The sequence below is a fragment of the Elephas maximus genome, chromosome 2 (genome assembly GCF_024166365.1).
Source record: "Elephas maximus indicus isolate mEleMax1 chromosome 2, mEleMax1 primary haplotype, whole genome shotgun sequence".
NCBI classification, from domain to species: Eukaryota; Metazoa; Chordata; class Mammalia; order Proboscidea; family Elephantidae; genus Elephas; species Elephas maximus.
In genome coordinates, this window is record NC_064820.1 from 125,268,516 (window position 1) to 125,290,782 (window position 22,267).

Sequence of the window (22,267 nt, forward strand, 5' to 3'; positions counted from 1 at the left end):
GAGGGGCAGTGGAGGTGTGCATTGAAGAGTGAGTAGGAGTATGCTGGATGGAGAAGGAAGAAATGGAATTTTAAGCTTGAGAGAAGGTCTGAGGGGTATGAAAAGACAGGAAAGCTCAGAAAATGATGAACTGTCTGATGCAGCAGAAGAGAGAACCAGAAGTCAGCAACTTAAAGTCAGAGAGGCTTTGAATGTGAGATGAGGGCCCTGGAGGCCATGGAGGGGTTGAAGCAAGGGAATGAAAGCTTCCTCCAGCTGCCCTGAAATTGACCCCCAGAAATGCTTAGGAGCCAGAACCCCCAGCCCAGTGATGGATAGGATGGGGTGGTTGGGGCAAGGGTGTAGAGGATGATGTCCAAGTCTCTGGTGTGAAGGCCCCTGAGGTGAGGACCTGGTGTGGGGACAACAATGACAGTTCCCCCTAGGCCATGTGGGCTGGGACACTTTGAGTTGGGAACCCCTGAAGAAACGCTGGGACCCTGGGTCATGGGAACCCTCTCCCAATTTTTTTCCTGGTCCGCCATACTTGGGCCCAATAAAGGCCCCTGGCAGATGGTGTGGGCTGGGGACTGGGCACAGACAAAGGCCTCTTAGTAGGGAGAGGAGGCATTAGGCTGGCTGCCACTTCCTTTAGTTCCTGTCTCTGTACCTCCTACCCTACCCGCAAGATGCCCAGGCAGGGGCTGCTTTGCTTGCTGCAGCCTTGCAGGGGTGGAGCTGTTGGTTTTTGGAGAGCTCCAGTGCCAGGATGGCTCCACTGTTTGTCACTGAGTGGATTCCAACTCATAGTGACCCTAACAAGGACCCCTCAATTTATGTCTCTCCCTGCGGGGGAGGGGGTGATTAAAGTGAGAGCAGGCGGCTGGTGGATCTGCAAAGGTGGTGGGAGTGGGAAGCCAGTCTCCGCAGGTTTGAGTCTGGAAGAGCGGTGGGGACCTTGTGCCCGCGGCTCTCGGTATTTTCCACTCACTCCTGCGCCTAATGGTTTCCCCGGCTGCCCATTACCCCCCCTCCAGACTAACACCGGGTGGGGTGGGGACCGTGTCTACCGGGGAGCGGACGTGGGAAGGGCAGGGAGGACTTTTCCACAGCCCTACCCTGCTCCGGTGCAGCGGAGGCGGGGGGTGAGGGGGTAGGAGGGGACGGGGTAGGGAGGCGTGAGAGAGCGCACGCGCGTGCACGCGCGGCGCCAGTACCGGACGCCCTCCGTCTGGGCCAGGCAGGGGCTGCGTGCTCAACTGTGTGACCCTTGGCGGAGCAGAAGGGGACAAAGGCATGCGCAGGAACGGAGCCCAGGGCTCCAGCCTCCCTCGCCTCCCTTCACTTCTCTGGGGCACCTGCTCACTGCTTTCGCCTATGGGAGGAGTTGGTGAGTCACGACTCAGCACGTGGGGGCGGAGGACGGAGGGAGGAGCCTTTGGAAGAAATTCCAGGGAACAAATCTAACCAGGACTGCAAGATCAATGAGAAAAAAAGGAGATAAAATTTTAGGAGAAGACGTACACGACACCTGAACAGATGCAGAATAAGTGCGGATCACAGCACTCTCCGGGAGGGAAGGACTCTACTCTCCTAGGTACACGACAACTCCAGTCACATTCACCGCGTTCAAAGAGGGTATTTTCCTTCCAAAGTCTGACATATTGAGTCTAAGCTTCTGATAATGGGAAATGTACAAGAATAGCCTTGGGATCTTTGTAAACTAAGAACAAGGAGATATTGGCGTTTTAAACAAAAGCGATGTAGCAGGCAAAACAGGGATGGCACAGGAGTAGGAAAATAGATCATTGGGAAAGAGCCTAGTAACAGGTTCTTGCAAAAATATAAAGAGTTCCTACCAATCATTAAGACAAAGTTAAGTAACTCTCAGAAAAATGGGTGAGCATATGACAATTCACACAATAAAAACTCTTGTAGGGCAAGGACCACTCTGTTCCCCACTGTTCACCTAGTGCCAAGCACCCAGCAAGCACAGCATAAATGTTTGTTGAATGACTGAATGTCAATCACTGGTTATCAGAGAAATGCAAATGAAAACTGCATATTGTTTACTCATCAAATAGGCAAAAACAAAAAACAAAAATGATGATCCTCTCTTATTGGCAAGAGCACAAGGAAATGGGTATTGTCATGTACTGATGGAGTGTGAACTGGTAAGTCTTTTGTGGTTTGTGATAGCTCAAAATTGAAAACAGCACAAATGTACTTTACTGTGGCTCTCTAAATAAACCAGGACTAAATTAATGGAGGCTGCTTCCCTGTCTTCAGCAAGCAAACAAGAGGGTAGATCCACAGAACTCTGAGTCCAGGACCAGTCGTCCGATGAGAAGAGCAGGTCGCAGCCACAATTTACCAGCTCCACAAGTTGAGTCAATTTTGACTCATAGTGACCCTATAGAATAGAGCAGATTGCCCTCTAGAGTTTCCAGGAGCAGCTATTGGATTTGAACTGCCCATCTTTTGGTTAGCTGAAGAACTCTTAACCACTAAACCATCAGGGCTCCTACCAACTCCAACCCCATTTATATTTTTAAAAAGTGTAAGTCTGTCCCACTGTGTGCATCTGAGCCCAGAAAGACCCACCACAGACCCATCGGGCAGTAACCACTGGCCCTCTGTGGAGAGATGGAGTTTACTTCTCTGCTTCAGAGATATAAAAAACAATCAAAAACAAAAAAACCTACTGATTAGTTAGTAGATAAGAACTACTTTAGGTGAAGGGAAGGACAATACTCAATACGCGGAAGGTCAGCTCAACTGGATTGGACCAAAAGCAAAGAAGTTTCCAGGATAAACTGAATGCTTCAAAGGTCAGCGGAGCAAGGGCGGGGGTTTGGGGACTATGGCTTAAGGGGACTTCTAAGTCAATTGGCAAAATAATTCTATTATGAAAACATTCTGCATCCCACTTTGAAATGTGGCGTCTGGGGTCTTAAATGCTAACAAGTGGCCATCTAAGATGCATCAATTGGTCTCAACCCACCTGGATCAAAGGAGAATGAAGAACACCAAGGTCACACGATAACTATGAGCCCAAGAGACAGAAAGGGCCACATGAACCAGAGACTTACATCATCCTGAGACCAGAAGAACTAGTTGGTTCCCGGCCACAACTGATGACTGCCCTGACAGGAAGCACAACAGAGAACCCCTGAGGGAGCAGGAGAACAGTGGGATGCAGCCCCCAAATTCTCATAAGAAGACCAGACTTAATGGTCTGACTGAGACTAGAGGAATCCCGGCGTTCATGGTCCCCAAACCTTCTGTTGGCCCAGGACAGGAACCATTCCTGAGGACAACTCATCAGACATGGAAGGGACTGGACAATGGGTTGGGGAGAGATGCTGATGAAGAGTGAGCTACTTGTATCAGGTGGACACTTGAGACTGTGTTGGCATCTCCTGTCTGGAGGGGAGATAGGAGGGTAGAGAGGGTTAGAAACTGGCAAAATCGTCACGAAAGGAGAGACTGGAAGGAGGGAGCGGGCTGACTCATTAGGGGGAGAGTAAGTGGGAGTATGGAGTAAGGTGTATATAAGCTTATATGTGACAGACTGACTTGATTTGTAAACTTTCACTTAAAGCACAATAAAAATTATTAAAAAAAAAAAAACAAAAACCAAACCCATCGCCAACGGGTCAGGCAACCCTATAGGACAGAGTAGAACTACCCCCCAGGGTTTCCAAGGTGCTGCTGGTGGATTCAAACTGTCGACCTTTGGGTTAGCAGACGAGCTCTTAACCACTACACCACCAGGACTCCTCGGAGATACAAGCATCTTGAAAATGAAAGCATTTGAGCAGCCCTGGGTGAGAGTTCTTTTCTAAAATCTTCCTCCTGTTCCCTTTCTCGCTTTCTTTAGGAAAATTAAGCCCGCCCCCTGGTGGGGGAGAGGGGAAGGCAAAAGAAAAAGGAGCCCGGGAGAAGAATAGAGGTGTGTGTGCTAGAGGGCCAAACCTAGAAGCAAGCAAGCGGGGTGGTGGATACCGCCCATAGAGGTTCCGTGATCTACCCTCCCCTTCTCCCCCCTCGCCTCACAATCCTCCCGCGGGGGGATCCTTCCAGCAGCTGTTTGGGGCAGCCCCTGTTGGCACTGATGAACAGACGAGGCTGCGCTCACCTTTGCTATACCTTTCAACAGTCCCTCGCCCAGTAGAGCTCTTCTCTCCTACATCCATTCTCGGCTTACACTTTCCCTGACCCCGCCCAGATCAGACCAGGTAATGTCGCCTCGAAGCACTCCAGACCTTGCCTCGCCTCATATTAATAGAGCTTCCTCTTGGCATTTGTGATTACGTGATTCCCGTCTGCCACCCCACTACCCCTGTGCCGCACTTCAGTGCTGCATGGTACTGTCTTGCCCACTATTGCACCCGGTGCCTAGGACGTACCTGACACCTAGCAGACAACGAACAGATGTTGTAGCACTTGGGAGCCATGGCCTGCGCTGGAGGGAGGCAGGCCAGGGCACTGACAGGTTCGAGGCCGACGGCCTCCACTGGTAGCAGCAGCAGGGGGCTGAGCTGAGGGCGTTTATTAGAAGAGGCAGGAGGCAAACTCGTATTTACACGGCTGGGAGGGACATTAAATGAAACAGGAGCAAGGACGGGAGGTCCCTCGAGAGGTCCCCGGAAGCAGCTCAGACGAGTTCCACCTTAGCGTTGGGGTACACGGCCACCACGTCGTAGCCCTCTGGCGGCTTGACTCGCGCCTTGGCGTGGCCCTCACAGTAGAGCCGTTCGTCCAGAAAGAAGTAGCCGCGCTGCTTGAGGTTCAGGCCGCAGTCGCTGCACATGAAGCATTCAGGGTGATACAGCTTGTCCCGTGCCTTGACGATGGTGCCCCTTGTGGGGGGAATGGAAGAGGACAGCGTCGGGCGGCTGACGGATTCGCAGGCGCTCGCCCATTTAGGGCTGCGGGCGGGGTCGGGGGGGATGGGGTCGGGGAAGTGGCGGAGTCTGGGTGGGGTAGGCGGGGGCGGGTACTCACACGATGCCGTGTGCACAGCGCGTGCACTCGGGCAGCCCCTGCAGACCACTCAGCGGGGCTCCCAGCTTGCTGGCTGTGGGCTTGAGGTTCCGGGGACTGCCAGGCCCGGGCCGTTCCCCTGAAAACGCGAGCGCAGGTGCCATGAGCCGAGTGCGGAGGTCAGAAGAGGAAAGAGCTCCACTTCAGCAGAGTGTGGGGCTGGGCGCTCTTCCAGGGTTATCAACACATGGACCGGGAAGGGCGTTGTGTATAGGGTGCAACAGAGCTGGAGTTGTGCTCAGGACGCGCCCGCGCAGTGAAAAGTGTGGGAATGGGCCACGGAGGCAGAGGGGCGGATGGCCAGAAGGCGGAATGTGGGATCTCTAAGGGTTTGGCAAGTGGGGGCTCTAGACACTGCAGGGAGTGGGAAGGCAAATGAGGTAGGGTGGCAGAAGTCTTACCACCCTCGCCAGCCTCTAGCATGCCCTGCAGGTATCGGAAGGAGCCCGACTGTTTGGGTTCAGAGGCCGTGGGCTCAGCAGGCTCCCGGAGCATCCTGTACACATCTGAGCCCAGGTCAACTCCACCATCACGATTCCGAGGGAGGCCTCTGGCCAGGTCAGCAATGCTGGGTGGGAGAGAGGTGGAGGAGGGGTAGGGTTGCAGTTCCAGCCTTCACTGCCAGCTAGGGAATCTGGTGAGGCCTCAGGGGTCCGAATGCAACCAGGTGATACCCAAGGATCAAGTGTCTGGGGTCAGGATGGGACTTTGTGAGATTGGAGGATCAGGGATTAAGATGGGGTCTCGGTGTGGCTTCAAAGGCCATGGCTTTGTACTACCTGTGGGGTGGAGACACATGCAGGGTGCTCATCTGGGTCGGCAAGGTGGCCTCACTGCTGCTGCCATTGTGAGGGACCGGGAGGCGAGGTGGTTGCCCATATGGAGATCCCAGGCTTGGCCTGCCATCTCCTGGTCCAATCCCTGCGGCTGAGGACCGTCTGCTGGGTGTTGGGCTGCCATCCTGTTAGAGAAAGACCCAAGGCACTGGGAGACTCTGAGGGTAGGGATGAATGGCCAGACATCTGTCCATTCCTTGTATACTCCACCCCCAGCCTGCTATACTAGGTCTTGTCAGATGTCTGCTGGCTTCTCCACCCAGCTCTGTCATCTGTGGGCTATGGTGCCTGGCCAGAAAGGGTCTAGGGGGAAGGCTGAGTCTCGGGCTTGGTGCAGTCCCTGCAGGAACAAGAAATGCCCGTTGGATGTCAGACATGAAAACATGAGTGCCCAAGGCTCAACGTTGGCTCGTGAACCCCATGGTGGTTTTGACCAGCAGTGCCCATGAGGGATGGTGCTAGGGCAGATGCCTTTTAAGGCCAGCATGGCTGCAACAATGGGCTCAAATAGGGCAACAATTATGAGGATGGTGCAGGACATCTCATTCTGTTGTACAAACGGTTGCTATGAGTTGGAACTGACTCAATGGCACCTAACAACAACATGGCTGACACAAAGTAAGTGGCTTCTTAGCAGGAGTGGCCCTGGTGCTGTGCCACGGCTGGGTACAGGAACAAGTAACTCTTGTCCTGCAGCCAGGAAGGGTCATCAATCACTGTGTGTCCAAGGCCTTTTTGGAGTCAGGCTAAGGTTCAGGTATGCAGTTGTGAAGTCCCAGTCCCTCTAGGCCTGTACCTTTACCCCATTTCCTGGTTCTTGGGCCACAATGGGTGAGCATAGCAGACAAGGACAGTGGCTGGGCCAGGGATCAAGGCTCCCTATTCCACTATCCCATGGCCAGCTTGGGGTCCATGGCTGAAACATTTGGAGGAGGAGTGCCCCGAACATGTCCCCTCAGCCCTTGAGAAGAGGGCAGTATCTCTGTGGGTGTGGGCCTGAGTGGGGACTGGGCATCTTGTCCCTGCAGAGTCCAAAGCTGCACTGCCCCCAGCTTGCAGGCATATGTAGGATGCCCACAGCAATGTAACACAGGATACATGCTCTCACAAGTATATTTACAGACATATGTGTACAAGGACCACACACATACTCTAGCCAGTCCACCTACATACACTTAATCACTCATACATGGTTATATATACTCAGAGCCAGCACTGGCCACCCTGGGGATGACCATGGTGGCCTCCATGCTGGGACTGGGCTGATGGCTGAAGCAGCCTGACTTTAGGGTGGTATACCAGAGACCAGGCCATGAAAGTGGGTCTCAGACTCAGCCTGGAAGGTGACATGTAAATTTCCTCTCTGTACAACAGTGTGGACAGGAAGACTAGGTGGGGAGAAGATGCCTCCCCTAGCAGGAAAGAGCCTGCTTGGACTCAGGCAACCTACAGCATAGGAGCAGTCAGGGCTGTGGGGCTCTGCCGGACTGCCCTCTGCTTTCTCCTGGCTCTGAGATGGATAGAAGCTTGAGAGTGGGTGGATCAGCAGCCCGGTGGGGGTGGCACCCCTGCTTCCTCTGCCTCAACAAAGGGGTCTCTTGCTACCCAGGTGGGCCTCATCCATGCAGCAGCAGCAGCAGCAGCAGCAGTAGCAGCAGCAGGAAGGTCCCCCTGCCCCCACCAGGCCCAACAAAAGCCCCGGAGAAACCTGAGCACTCTCACTCACACATGTGTCTGCACTGCAGGCAGGCAGGCAGGGCTGGCCCCGCAAGCCTCTAATGGAGACCAGATGGGCTGTGGTTGGTGGGGGTGGGGCTGAGCCCTAAGTGGAGGAGGCTTCAGTGGGAAGGAGGAGTTGGAGGAAGGAGGCCCCCCACCTCACCCCCACCCAGGTGTGGGAGACTACTGCAGGGTCACTGCAGCCACTGCCCTTCCAAGGCCACCCATGCAGCGGCCTCTGTAGGTCTGAACTTTGAGTCCCAGCTCTATCACTCACTAACAGGGCAAGTCTTCATCTCTCTGAGCCTTCGTTTCTTAATTTGTGATATGAGGAACATGATGCTCTCTACATCACAGGTTCTTGTGGGGATGAAAGCACCGAGCATAGTGCCTGGAGCACAGCAAATGCCTGTTGGGTGAATGGCTGTCATGGGGATGCCTGACCCCATGCCTGGATTTGTACCCCTCCCTCGCCCCCCGGTCGTGGTGCACCTGGTACCATGTGCTCCTCCTCTTGAGAATATCAGCCCTGCTGCTGGTTAGGTTGTTGAAAACTCTGTGGATTTGTCAGCAGAATGGGGGTAACTGCCTGCTTACCAGCCCCCACACGATTATAGTCAGAATCTGGGACAGTCAGCTTGGATGGAAATGGAAGCTGGGTCCAGATGAGCCAATGGCACCTCTAGCTCTCTATTGGTCTGGAGAGGACAGGTCAAGTGTGCAAGGGCTGCCTGCTCCACCTGCCTTGCTTCTATGCATCCTCTGGGTCTCAGCTTAAAAGTCACCCCCTCCAGGAAACCTTTCCTTATTACCACCTTTACTACTCTCTGGGCTGGGCAAAGTGCCTCTTGGGTGCTCCCACATGAGACCTGAGAGAAGGAGAATGTCCTGTGAGCCTACCGGGAAGATAAGCCTGAAGCCACAGTTGGCCCTGTCCCATCTCACTTGGGGGTGTGTGCTAGGGGCACCTTGTACTGATCCTAGGGCCAACTGTGTTATCCTCCTCTTCTGATGGCTCCAGCTGGGGCCCATTCCCCTGACCCCACCCTGCAGGCAGAGGGTGGGAGCAACGTGGGGACAATGCGCCCTGTGTCTGTTAACAAAGACATGGCCCTGCAGGGGCTGGGTGAGAGTGTTTCTGTCGCCACCCATGGAGCCGATGACCTTTTAGTACACAAAAGGAGAGCAGTGGCTGAGGGGCTGCCCTATTGCTTGTGGAAAATCCCTCCCTCTCCAGCCTGAGTCACTGGCATTCTGGTCTGGGAGGGAGTCATCGAGGATAAGTGCCCATCTCCCCAGGTCACTGGTCCTGAGCCTCTCCTGGGAGACTGAACAGAGCTGAGCTTCAGATTCCAAAGCTCAAGCCCCCTTGTCCTATCCATCCTGGCACTGCCGGGCTGTGAGGGAAGCTGGGCCTCAAGCATGAGCTTGGGGCCCTCACCATGCTGCTCCCGTCTGCCTGGCCATTCAGGCCTGGCTGGTTTATTTAAGCTGACAGCTGCCCACTACTATCACCCCCAGGGTCTCAGATCCATGGGCCCACCACAGCAAGTTTCTGAGATACAGGTGTGGCCATGAATCTCTGCAAGAATACCTGAGGCCCCAGATGAAGGCTGAGAGCCTCTCCGTGGCCCTGACCCAGTACCTCATCCGTTGCCTCTGCCCTCTAACCCAGCGGGACTTTTCTGTTCGCTGAACCTGTGGTACACTCTCATCTCTGGGCCTTTGTATAAGCTTTCTGAGCACACTTCTTCTTCCCACGCCCCTCTGCCTACCTTATTCTTCCTTGGCCTTCAGATTTTGGTGTGGATATCCCCTCCTCCAGGAAGCCCTCTCTGACCACTTGGCTAACTCATGTACCTACTCTGGGCTCCTTCAACCCCTGGCTTCCTACATCCCAAAACTGCTAAGTGCCTTTCGCCTGCCTAATCGGTACTTGCTGGCATCTGGTAAGCACCAGGTCTCAGGGATGCCAACAAATGTCACAGGGAACAAATGTCAGGGATTGAGGTAGTTGGTGAGGGTGAGGCCAGGGCAGATCCTTCCCTCTGGTTCAGCAAAATCTTTCCCTGCTCTGGTCCCTTTTCCCCCATGGTGCAAGAGTTGACACAAACAGGCCCAGGAAGCCGTGATCCCACATACTGGGCCTCCTGGTTCTGGCTCTGTCAGAGACCAGCCCAGTCCCCACCTTGTCCAGGCTCTGTTGCACAGAGATGTCAAGCTGGCTCTGGGCACTTCAGTCTTGCCAACTTGGCTACCCTTCATGTCCATGGCAAAACAAGGTGCTGGAGCAGCCGGCCCACCTTGCTCTTCTTGAGGGCAGGATCATAGCTTTAACTCCTGCCATACACAGGGAGGTGACTGGGCAGACAGGCCTGTGGCCCAAGGTCTGCTAGGTTCAAGCACAGGATGGCCAGGGATGGGGTAAGGCAGTGCCTATACTCTAAAGTCAGTCTTGCAGCCTGCAGTTTGCTATTCTCAGACCAACTGGGTGTCCAAGGCTAGGATGAGACAGAGGAGTGTCCCACAACCTGATGGTGCCCCCACCCTCCCCAAGTCTAGTGACTTCTTCCAGGTCTAACATCACTGGGTACCTGAGTGGACTCCAGCTGGGTGGGTGGTAAACCCTGAGCCAAGGCCTAGTCCAACCCCTGCCCATTATAGGTAGTTTTGTCCCAGAATCCAGGACTTCCTGGGGTACAGAGAGAGCCTCCAGCAGGTGCCCACCACCTAGGGAGCAAGGGATGAGGCATAGGCATGGGTATGGCCCAGAGAGGACTTCTGCTCAGGTATCTGAGAGCCACAGTGAGGACACCCAGTGCAGGTGAACCTGTGGACTAGGCCTGGTCCCTCTGCCCTGGGCTGATACTGAGACAGGTCAGGCCAGTCCAGGTGGTGTCTGTACATACCTGAGCCTCAGGGTCGATCTGGATCCTGTGTGCCTGCGCCTTGCTGTCCTCAGGGGCATTGGGCCAGCTCCTACCCTCAGGCCTGTGGCAGAAATTGGAATGGTCAGATATGTCTGCCTACCCTACCCACTATGGCTGGGAATCAGAGCCACCAAGGACCAGGCCTGGTACCCTGCGGGGAGGAAGATACCACCCAGACTCCTTCCCCTGTACCACAATGGTGGCCACTGTGGCAAGGAGACACATTTCTGCCATCCTCCTGGGGCAAGGCTGTGTGCTCCCTTTCCCATCAGCTGCTCCATTCTTCTCTGGTCTGGTTCCTGGGGAGGTTGCAGCAGAAGCCCTGCAGCTTCTCCACTCTTCCACCCTCTCTGTGGCCTACAGACACACAGCTCAAAGAGGCCAGCTCACAGCAGGGGGAGCCAGGCCTCACACATTGATGAGTGGCCCAGGTGGCCCAGGCCTCCCCGCACTTTTCACCCTGAGGGCCAGCTAGGAGTCCTTCTGCCCACCCTTCTGCTACCCATAGCTTCAGGAGCGAGCCTGGGGGTCAGACCTCCATCAGCTCCAGGCGATGGTGGAAAGAAGGCCCTGAGGGGTGTGCCTCCCCTCCTGCTGCTAACAGCAGAGTCATCACTGATGTCTGCCCAGCCCAGATGGGAAACAGGCCATTAGGAAATTCCTGCTTCGCCATAGAAACCAAACGGCAAACACCACTCAGGAGGGAGAAAAACATCGTAAACCTGCCATAAGTGGGGCAGGCGGGCCAGAGACTACAGGCCTGGAGCTCAGGCCTGCTACTCAGTAGCCCTGTGAGAAGATGGCCAGGAGGGTGCTTGGCCCCAACTGTCCGACTGTCCACAGGGTCCAGCTCTTACCTGTCACCACTCCCAGAAGTGGCAGGTGGGTGTGAAGTGAGGCTGGCTAGACCAAAGGAAAACAATGTGCCTCCTGGGGTTTCTCCAGGTCTTACCACTCCCCCAGCAACTCAACTCTGCCTTGACTCAGCCGAGGTTCTTAACAATCTGTCTGTATTCCACACTCACCCTGCACTTCCTCATCTCTGCCCATTCTGTAGCTCCCTGCAGACTTCCTCTTTACTCCACAGCCTTCAGTGGGCCCAGCACCAAGGCCCTGCTGCCCAGGGCAATACCACTCTCCTCACCTCCAACTCCAGTCTCCTCAACCAAGCTCCCAAGTGACTGCCCTAACTCACAGCTCCAACTCTGTCCTCTATCCGCTCGAAACACCACTGGGACAAACCTGGGGCATTTTGTGTGGCTATCTGCCCTTATACTTCCCTGAAGTTCTGCCCAAAGGAGCATACAAGCCTGAAGTCTAAGGGTCAGAAGACACAAAGTGCCCAGAGCCATGAAAGTGGCACAAGGTATCAGAACGGAATGCAGGGCTTATTCACGTGTCACCCCTTGACCACCAGGCCTCCATTTCAGGCTGGGCAGGTGGCTTCTTCTGACATCTTTAAATAAAATGACAGCCAAAGGGTGGGCTGTGCAAAGGCATCTTGGACCACACGTGATGAGTGGCAGGAAACCCATCAGAGGCCCCATTTGGAACTGATGTCAGGAAAGTCCTGAACCTATAAAACATACCCGGGAAGTATGGGTTACATTAGATTTTTGAACGCCTGCCTTTGGGCTTTAGACATAGCTGGGAAGCTTGGGGCTTCAGCTCACTTTTTATTCTGTGGGAGACTAAAGACCTCTGTACTCAAGACGGCAGGTAGGGATGCTGGTCTAGGTAGGACCTTGGGGGGTTAGGGTAGAGTAACCCCCTCCAACCAGCTCACTACACCAGGCTTCCAGAGTCCATGTTGGAGGGCCTTTGGGGCCCAGGGCATAGGTCTTGGCATGGCAGGCAGGATTGTAAGCAGGATCAGAGGCCTCATGGGTGGGAAGGCACCCAACTGTGAACCCAGAAGAAGTGTCAGCCCAGAGGGTCAGGGTGGCTCCAGGTCTTCCCCCCTTCCAGAGTCTGTACGTGTGAGGGATAGAAATAGGGGGCTGGAAGGGAGGGCCCTGGGTTTTCACCCTGATTGAGCAGGACTGGTATGTCAAAATACTCAATCCCCAGATCCTAAGAGTGTCCCCATTTTGGAGTTGAGGAAATTAAGAGCTCAGAAATTAAATCACTTGCTGGAGGACAGCACAGTTCTCAAGTATAGAGAATGTTCTCTCACCTGCTCCATGGCCCAGCTGCATTTTAGGGCTGAAATGCCCAGAGCAGAACAAGTCAAGGCTCCATAGACCCCTGGTTCCATCTATGACTGGCTTGGAACAAATGACCAGGGAAGGAAGGAAGGAAGGGAGATCTCTGCCCCCACCCCACTCACCCTCCCCTGACATCACTGCCTCTGGGAACCTCTATTCCAGGCTCTTGACTCACGCCCCCGGTGAATCCCCCTACCCATACCACCAGGGCTCCCCTTGTTCACTCATATATAGCCAAAGCCGGAGGTGAGTCAGGGCCCAGGAACCCAGCCAAGCAGGGCGGCCTCAGAGGCTATTCACTGGCAGAGCAGTGCTGACCTGACATTTCCCTCATCCAGCCTGTACCTCAGTCTGGGAGAGGGTGAGGAATGTGATCCCATTTTATGGGAGAGGAAACCCAGGCTCACAGGGTTTATCCATTGTACTTAAGGTCCCACAGAGTCTGATTAAGGACTAGCTCTGCTGAACTCCCAGGCTGGGAGCTCCTTGCTATGTGGCAGATGGAGTGTACAAGGCCCTGGGCTTGTAGCTGGGCCTACACAGCCTCAGGGGAACAGCCAAGGGTCCTGACTCCAACCCAGACATGGGCCAGGCATAGACAGGGGCTACCTCAGAAGTCTTCTAACCATGTTCAATGGCCCTAGGCCAAGGGATCACCCCTCTCCGCCACACCAGCACTACAGCATGGTTAGCAGTGTTGTAGTTTTTGGAGGCTTTGCCCACACACTTCCATAAGGGGGTCTTGGAAAGTCTCTGTCAACAGTAAATATAGCAGAGCTGAACAGTTATGCCTGACTCTCCTGGATCCAGGGAGGACAGCAGACTGGGAAGATCACACTCAGCCATGACCAGGCCAACTGCCTGTCAGAGCTGACCAAAGGCTCAGGCCCTCAGCAAGGCAGGGGGACAGCCAGGTGGACCCTTCATCCTAAACCATCTGTAGGGCATGGTGGGGCTTGGTTCCCCCTTTTCCTCCCCTTCATGATGGGGGACACAGAATTATGTAGTTCATGGCACGAAGCTTGTCCCACATCCAGATTAAAACAAGGCAGAGGCCTGGGCTGTGAGGGGGACAGCTAAGGCAGGGGCAGCTGTGGGGCTGGTAGGAGTGGTCAGCAGACAGGTAAAGGAAGTGGAGACTCTGGAAGTGAGAGACTTGAGGTCAAATCTGCTTCCCTACTTCAAACACCCTCTAACCTTTCTGAGCCTCAGCTATCTTGTCTGTAAAGTGGGAACTATATTAGGTCTTAACTTGTTAAGTTGGTGAGATGGTTAAATGAGGTGCTGGACAAGAAAGTGCTCTGAAACAGTCAAAGCACTCAGGGTCAAGGACTGAAATCAACCCTCTAGAGGCTACCCAAGTTTTATTTCAGCCCTGGTTTTTTTGGGCTGCCTGCTCTCTGCCATAAATTCTTGGCTTCTTCCCCTCTTAATCTCCGCTCAGCTCTGACCAGTGCCTGCCAGGCTCTCATAAAAGCACCACTCCCTAGGACTGTGCCTGGGTGGGGTTTTGGGGAGCTGAGGCAGAAAGACTCACCTAGGATGCTGGCTGCCCATACTCACACCTCTCTGTGCCCCATCACCTCAGCCCAGTCTGCCACATGCATACCTGCTCACAGAGAGTGTGAGGTGATCGTGGCAGCCCTTGATGCGGTTCTGCGCCTCCAGGTGAGTCATGAGCTCTGTGCTCTCACCATTGATGGCCTGGATCAGGTCTCCGGGGCACAGGGAAGCCAGTGCAGCCTTGCTGCCAGCATGGACCTGTGGGCAGACAAGTCAGATGGCTGGGCACAGTGATTATATGGCCTTGCTACAGGCTCTGCTCTAAACTCCCTCCAGCACCAGAACCTGGCCAGCATGGCCTTGCTGTCAGCCTGGACCTATGGATGGATGGGACAAGAGGCTGGGTGAGGTCCCCATGTGCCCAGGAGAAGAAATCTCTGCCCTAAACACCCCCAACTGTAGTCCCTGGGGGCCTCATGGGGTAAGAGCAGGGCTTCATCTGGGCTGAGACAAGCAAGATGTCACTCTTGCAACTTGCACATGTGCCCAAGGACATGCAAGGGACACATGTACTCACAGATACATACAGAGTGTAGACATGTCACAAATGCCCTGCACAGGCATGGCCCCACCCAGCAGACTACATAAAGCCCCCTGACCTGACATTCAAACCCTTGGTGACCTTGCCTCCCTACTCGTTTGACCTCACCTCTCATCCCCACTCCCCACATTGACCTCTATCTACTCACATTCTATCCAGACCCTTGACTGCCAGTGGGGTCCTCACAGGCACCAGATATCTCTCACCTCCACACCTCTGTTCCCTCTGCCTGGAGTACTCTTTCCTTTGACTCCTGACCCCTACTTCCCAGCTTACTACCCCTCATCTTTCAGATCTAAGCAGAGAGACCACTTCCTCTGGGAACCTCTCCTCTGGGCTCCCACATACCCTGTGTGCACCCATTATCACGTGTGACCCCCTACATTGTTATTGTCTCATTCTACAGCTGTCTCAGTACCTGCCCAGGCATGTCTAGGGCCGTCCAGTCCCAGCTGCCAACTGCACTCCACTTCCTCTGCAGGATGGGCACTGTCTCAGCTGCATGGACCACCCCAGTGCCACCATTGATCCCAAAGAACCAAACAGTGTCTACTACTTCTGGAGTCTCTTACAATATTGGTATCCTGATAAGGACCATACAGGGTTGGAGAGAGGCTCACAAGATGATCTTAGTAAGCAGCCCAGGGGAATCCAGGTAACAGGGTATCCTTACCCTGGCTCTGGCCCCAGAACAGCCTCCAGAAATAGACTTCAGGTACCCTCATCCTACCCAGTCTCTCAAGCTGGTGCCCAGCTGTGGCTCAACAGCCGCCAGCTTCTGGAAGCTTGGCCAGGCTCAGCTAAGCCAGCTCCCAGTAGTGAGTGGGCAAAGCTGAGGTTGAAAGTGGTAGCAATTTCTTGGCTGGAGGTCTGGTGTGGGTACTGCCCGGGCTGACGTGAAATAGGCCGTCCCAAGGAATGTTCCTCTTCTAGAGTAGGGCACCCTCAGCTAACCAGCCCAACATTAGTGTTCATTCATAGGGCTTGGGCACCTGCATAGGACTGCCCTCCTGAGGGAGGTGTCTACTTGGCACGATTCCACCCTCTCCTCAAGGCCCTGCTCTAGGACCCCTCTCCTTCATGGATACTTGTTTTGTGCCAGGGCTTGGGCTCAGCACTTTACCCATAATTAACTCATGGCAACTTCTCAACCATCTGATGAAGGAAGGGCTGTTCTCATCCCCATTTTACAGATGAAGATAGAGAAGCTTGGGGGAGGGAATGCCTTGTCTCAGTCCCCCACACGGGAGAAGAATCTTTCCCCTCAGGAGGTGGCTAGCTGCAGGATGACTCAGCCAACACAAGGGGTGTATTCAGGCCCCTGTGGGCGGATGAAGTTCTCAAAAGCAAGGGTGGCTGGGACTCTGCCAGCTCTGCTTGGGGAGTTCTGGTCAGAGAGGGCACCAGGCCAGGAAACCATGACTCTCCCAGATGCCTTTATGTACATTGTCTCATTTATCCTCAGGACAAGCCCACTTCCTAGATGAGAAAACCGAGGTCCTGGGAAGTATAGAAGGACACTGAATTGATAAATGACAGAGTCAGAATTTTAACCCAAGGCTACTGATTCCAAATCCTGTACTCTTAGCCGCTGCACTTCTCTGCAAAAAGGGAGTGAGGGGAGAGAGTGTCCCTGGTAGAAGGACCAGCATGTATAACGGCTCATCTGGGAGGGAGAGTAGAAGGAGGTTCCTGTGCTAAAATGTAGTGAGGGAAAGAGACGAAGTGCTAGAAGAGACAGGGACCAGACTTTGCAAGGCCTTGTAGGCCCAGCGAGAAGCCAGCACTTCTTCTGAGTGGTTGGGAACCATGGAGGGTTCTATGCAAGCCAGAGTTGAATTTAGGCAGATTCTTCTGGCTGCTGAGTACAGTATAGACAGAAGAAAGGGAGATAGGAGCAGTAAGGTCAGCTGGGCAGCTGTGGCATGAGCCAGAGCCCTCACCTGCATTCCCAGCCCCTACCTGCTCAGTTCAGATCCTGTGCTGGGCTGGGAGCTACTGTCAGAGTCAGATGCCATATCATTCCATACAGTCACAGCAAGCTCCACACAGGCTTATCCCTGGGTCTGCTGCTCTGGATACATTACTTAGCCTCTATGAGCCTCAGTTTCCCCATCTGTAATATAAGCCCAGAGGGAGCCCTTACTTCCAAGGGCTGTTGTGAAACTACCTGAGATGGCAGTGGTCATTCTAGGGAATGGTTGCTTGAGGGGCTGGAACCAACACCCATTAGGGTGGGGCCTGGCACACTGTGGATACTCCGCCAAGGCCAGCAATCATTACAGTAAGTCAATGGGTAAGAAGCCCTGGACTTCGTACTTGGGGCTCCCTGAGGCTTTGTGGACTGAGGTTAAGAGCCCCCAACCCTGCGAGGCAGCCAGCCTCCTCCCTGTCTGAGTGTGGCTATCCTGGATAGGGGAGACGCTGGAAACATGGGCGGGAGTGGGTCTTAAGTCCCCTTGGTAAGGAAATCCCCACATACCGACAGTCCCTGTAGATCTGTCCTTGAGATACCTGCTGGGCAAGCTGTGGCCTGTGCCTCCCCAGTCCTGTAAATCTCCTCAGATCCCACCCAAAGCCAGGCTCAGCCATCCTGTCTCCTCAGGCCTGAGCTGCTGCCGCGTGACTTTGGGGGACAAGGGGGGCTCTTCCCAGCAAACCCTCTCCCAGCCTGCCTGCCTCCCTGCCAGGGGCCTGCATTGCAATCAGCTCCAAACAAGGCCACTGCTGATGCCACTGTGACGTGTGGAGGCCTTTCCTCGGCAGGCAGGCAGCCGCGTGGGCAACAGATGTCTCTGCTCCCTGCCGCCTGTGGCCGTCAGCCGCTGCCACCGAGCCTGTCAGCGGCCTCACGCCTATGGTGCCTGGCCGGCCGGCCGGCCTAACACCCCACCAGCCCACCGAGGCAGATACACTTGCCTGACACACAGGCAGACACAGCCGCTCGTGGGCGTGCACATGCACACCCTCAGCAGGCTCCCTCAGGGAAGTGGGAGATGAAAGGCTCCCTGAAGTGCTGAAGACCCACCTCCCTGGCCCTGAGGACTCAGAAGTCTTGGGTCAAGGGCAAATGTGGGAAGCCTCCCAAGACAGCTGGGCCTGCCTGTCACCCCAGCCCCCAGAAACAGAATTCCATGATTCCATGCTCCAGCGGGCACCCACCATGTCCCAAGAACTCGATAGAAGTGTCTGAAAGGCCAGCCAGCTCTGCCGGCCCTCATGGCGGGAGGCGGGGGCGGTGTCAGGGAGGTGGTTCTTTGCTACCAACACAGGCCCCTAAAGACCACAGTAGCTTGTGTGGGGGCAAGGGATGCTCCCAGGTCCCCTCCTCTGCCCCTCCAGACTGGGAGCCCCCAAGGGCAGGGCCTGAGTTCTTTTTTCTTCTGTCCTCTAGAAGGGGGGCCCCCAAGGTCAGAGCCCTAGTGCCCTCTTCTGCCCTCGTGAGTAGGGGACCCTGAAGCTGAGCCAGGATCCCATCTCTCCAAGACTGGACACCCCTTTGGGCAGGACTTGAGTCCCCTCTTCTGCCCCTCTGTCCTTCTCAGACTCAGCTCCACTACCCCCACCCGGGGCTGTGCCTCCTATTCTTCCTCCTCTGTCCCAAGCCTAGAGCAGGGTATGGCTCTGGGAACCTTGAAGGGATCGTGCCCCCTGGTCTTGTCTATTCTGTGGGGCGGCGGCCTGAAATCTCACAAGCAAGTCTTGTCTTCCCCGGGAAGCCAAAAGTTCCTCCTGGTCCCTTCCCCTTGAGGCTTCTGAGGTCATGGGTGGGAGGCTGACCAAAGCCCAGAGTGGGGACGTGGATGGATCTTTATCTTTTCAAATCTGGATCTCCCTATGGCGACCCGGCTTTGCTGGCAAGGACCCGAGTGGGGGAACGGAGCCCTCACTCATTTTGCCCCAAATCCTCAGGCTGGGTTCTGTGGGTGGGAAGAGGGTTTCTGGGCCTCTGCAGATCTGTCCAGACCCTAGCCCATGTCTGCGGATCCTTCCCTAGCCCACAGCGACTTCCCCAAAATAAGGCCGGATGGGAAGCTGGTGGGTGAACTCCTGCGGGGATCCTCCACGGGATAGGGCGGGCAGGCCCAGCGGGAGGGGGAAGTAGGGGGCTGAGGTGGCACGGCCCCGCCTAGAAGCTGACTCTACAGATTGTGGGTCACCCCAGCCAACCCTTGGTCTTCGAGCCTCAGGGACGTCGAGGATCCGGGTCCCGGGCGGACCGCGAGAACCGGGTCTCAGACCTGAGACCGCCCTGCCGCCCCGCAGCCGCCGGACTCACCCGCGAGATGGTGAGAGGCGCGCTGAAGTCCCGGCCGCCCACCAGGCGGAAGCCCCAGGGCGAAGGCCCGCGCAGGGTCACGGAGTGGGGCATCGCGGGCCGGAGCCGCAGCCGGAGCCCGAGCGGGACACTGAGGAGCCGTCGCCGCCGCCGCCTGGACGCCGCGCCCCGCCCCCGGCCCGCCCGCTCCAGCCCCAGCCCCCCTCGCCGGCCGGCCCCCGCCCCCGCGCCCCGCGAGCCGGGATTGGCCCCAAGGCCTGGCCAGACACTCCCACTTCGGGGGGCTCTGAGAACCGCCCCTCAGCCCCGGCTGCCCGGAACCCCGCACCCCGACCTAGTTCTCAGCCCCGGGCTGGGAGAGCCAGACGTCCCGGATCGGCCCGGGTCTGCGCTCTGCAGGCCGCGGACCCGACCCCGGCTGCTGAAGCTCAGGCACAGGCTCTTTGAAGTTGCTTCTATGGGGCGGCGCCCCAGCCCGGGGAGGGGTATGGGGGCGGTGGCTCAGATGGGGGATGGGGCCGCGCCTTGCTACAAACCTCCTCAAACTCCCAGCGGGCAAACCTGCGGCCCCACCCCTCATTGTGAGCAGCCCTCTGAACTGCACGCACCGTTCGCGGAGCCCTGGGCCCGAGCAGGCCCGGACCCCCAGGGAAACACAAGCAGCGCCAAGTATGGAGGTGGGGACAAAAAGACACCAAACCTAGTTTGGGGAGGCCAGAAAGGCTGCCTGGAGGGAGTGACCTCTGACTTGAGTCTAGAATAAATGGTGCTTTGCACTTCCAGATGTCCTCATCTCCCCAGGACACTCAGGTCTTCTCTGGCCACTCCCTTCTCCTGGGCCAGTCATTCACAGCCCGTCCCTCTCCTTTGCAAGGAGATTTGTTTTCCCAGGCTTCTTGGGAAAGGAGCAGCTACGGTGGTTGTGCCAGAGTGGAGGGAAGTGAAGCCCATGCAGCCCTTTTCTTGGTCTTCACTTTCACATCAGTGCCCCCCAAGAGAGGTCGATGGACAGCCTGGATAGATGCTACAAGTTGGCCAGGGCCCTGCCTACCACCTTCTGAGTCTTCTGGACGCCTCTCATGTGTCCACATCACAGTGACACTGTTTACTTCTCCACACCCTGAGGAGGCCACTAATTTAGTCGACATTCTTGACAACTCTATGTGCCCCCTTGGCCAAGCTCTGGTAAGGGCCCTGCCCTGGGGATGCTTACAGGCTGTGGGAAAGATGGGTCCAAAGGGTCTCTAACATTCCCCAAGGTTGAGGGTCACCTGGAGGGGTACAAACCCAGGGCAGAGGGACTAGAAAAGAGGAGGCTGTTCAGGGTGGAATGTGGGTGCCTCTCTGGGAGACAAGGTGCTGCTGAGAGGGGAACAACGTGAATAGTGTGTGTGTGTCAGTGTTGTGTGTGGAGGGTATGTGTCCAGGTCCACAGAACATGGACCATTGGGTTCTCAGCATTGTGTGGTGGAGGAGGTTTGCGCAGCCCTGTGCAGACTTGGGCCCTATGTGGACAGAGGTGTAATGGCCAGGAGGAGACTTGGTCAGAAATTCCTGGGAATTGGACTCCACTGGGTGAGGGTGGTGGTGGGCATCTATCACTTATCACTGGCTGTTTCTGGGGTGGGTACACAGTGTGGCCAGTGGTCAGAGACCCCATCTGGACTCCAAGAGTCATACTGGATGTAAATGGTGCAGAGATTTGCTGGGGAGGAGGGGTCCTCAAGGATCTGTGGAAACCTCCACCCAGGGCATCCCACTGTGGTTTCCTGAAACACCCCCTCAGACATTGCTTCCTTCTCCCAGCTTACACACCTCCAGGGACTGCCAAAATCCCCCTCCCATCCTAAAACTCCTTCATTGTCTTCCTGTTTACTTCTGTCTAAGGGGACCATGCCACCCCCTTCCAGAAATAGTCCTCCTGAATGTGATTTTTCTGGCACCTTAGCCTCTGGGCATTGTAAACCATCTCTGGAGGCTTCCCTCACTGGTCTGGAGATGGGGACGGAGTAAGGAGCCACCCTTCTAGAGTCTGGTACATAAACTCTCCCATTTCATTGTGCAATTTCTGGGGCAAGTTGGGGAAATGTAGGCTGTTCAGGGTCTATCCCATTGCCCACTACTGTGGGCCTTTGACGACATCCCTGACTGGAAGGAACATCAGAGATACACTCCTGCCTGGGACCTCCCATAGGACAGAGGCTTGGACCAGGCTGTGCTCCTGAGGGCTGGGTACAGCCCCTTCTAATGGGCCACACTGTGAGTCCACTCATGAGTACCCTGGGTTCTGGACTGCAGGTCATACAAGCTGCAGACGCTACAGCTTCTCTAACTCCTCCCAAATACTTCCTCCAGGAAGCCCTCAGAATTTCCTTTTCCCCCTTACTACCTTGTCTTGGAGGGTCTTGGAGGATTGCTGTGTTGTTGGGTCCCTATTTTGCTGGGGCACCAAGCCATAGGGTCTGTGAGCCCTCTCCAAGGTGGGGTGGGGGAATGTGACCAGATCATGCCTCACCTCTGCCCTAGCGGCCTTCACGTGTTCACTGCACACTCCACCAGGCGTCTGTGCTGCTGGCTATCACCAGACTGCTCATTTCATACATTCTTCATTCAACAAGTGGGTACTAAGTATTCTCCATATACCAAGGCCTGTGGCTGCCCACGGCCAGGATAAAGGCATCCATAAGGGCAGGGGCTGTGTTGATCTTATTTATTTGTGTTTCCGCAGCACCGATCACATAGCCTGGCACACACAAGGTGCTCAAAAACAACTACTACTATCAACATTATCACTGTTATGGGAATGATTAGCTCACCCCTCAACCATGGCCCAGAGGGAGACAGGGAGGGTGTGAAGGGATGGAGAAGGGTGAAAACTTCTGCTCCTGCTGCCTTGGAGGCCACACCCAGCAGCCCTATGTCTTTCATAGGAGTCCCAAGTGGCCCAAGGCTCTCTGTGTGCAGCCAGTCCAGGGTCTCCTGTCCAAGTTCAGGGGAAGCTGCAGTGCTCTTTCCTCAGTGGGCTGGCAGGCTCCAGCAGGAGCTGATACCCTTGGGAGATGCCTTTGGGGCTGAGTCTTGGGATGAGGGGGAGGATGGAGGTGGGGCAGGAACAACCTAAGACTGTAGGAACAGCCCAGGAGACAGCCCAGAATTAGAAGCAG

General features: G+C 55.5%; 2 protein-coding genes across 6 annotated transcripts in view; one reads left to right on the forward strand and one right to left on the reverse strand.

The window, feature by feature from the left end:
- The window catches only part of P4HA2 (prolyl 4-hydroxylase subunit alpha 2), a 287,775-nt gene that overhangs the window by 204,944 nt on the left and 60,564 nt on the right, over positions 1–22,267 (forward strand). The gene's annotated exons all lie outside the window — the stretch shown is intronic.
- Positions 1,281–19,262, reverse strand: PDLIM4 (PDZ and LIM domain 4). Of its 3 annotated transcripts, XM_049872814.1 has the most exons (7): positions 19,104–19,262; positions 14,330–14,481; positions 10,493–10,574; positions 5,808–5,989; positions 5,430–5,596; positions 4,990–5,107; positions 1,290–4,844 (listed from the first exon to the last, which is right to left on the reverse strand). In XM_049872814.1, the coding sequence occupies exons 1-7, from the start codon at positions 19,194–19,196 to the stop codon at positions 4,640–4,642; spliced, it is 999 nt and encodes a 332-aa protein (XP_049728771.1). In that variant the 5' UTR covers positions 19,197–19,262; the 3' UTR covers positions 1,290–4,639. The 3 variants fall into 3 exon arrangements, with proteins under 3 accessions (XP_049728782.1, XP_049728771.1, XP_049728791.1); XM_049872825.1 differs by lacking the exons at positions 14,330–14,481; positions 19,104–19,262 and adding an exon at positions 10,706–11,352 and having other exon boundaries at positions 1,281–4,844; XM_049872834.1 differs by lacking the exon at positions 4,990–5,107 and having other exon boundaries at positions 4,686–4,844.

Excerpts from the sequence above, each read along its gene's own strand:
- PDLIM4 (XM_049872814.1), bottom strand. The coding sequence starts at position 19,196 with ATGCCCCACTCCGTGACCCTGCGCGGGCCTTCGCCCTGGGGCTTCCGC. Across the intron at positions 14,482-19,103 it reads CGCCTCTCACCATCTCGCGG|GTCCATGCTGGCAGCAAGGC; the intron begins GTGAGTCCGGCG and ends GTCTGCCCACAG. Across the intron at positions 5,108-5,429 it reads GCTAGAGGCTGGCGAGGGTG|GGGAACGGCCCGGGCCTGGC; the intron begins GTAAGACTTCTG and ends TCGCGTTTTCAG.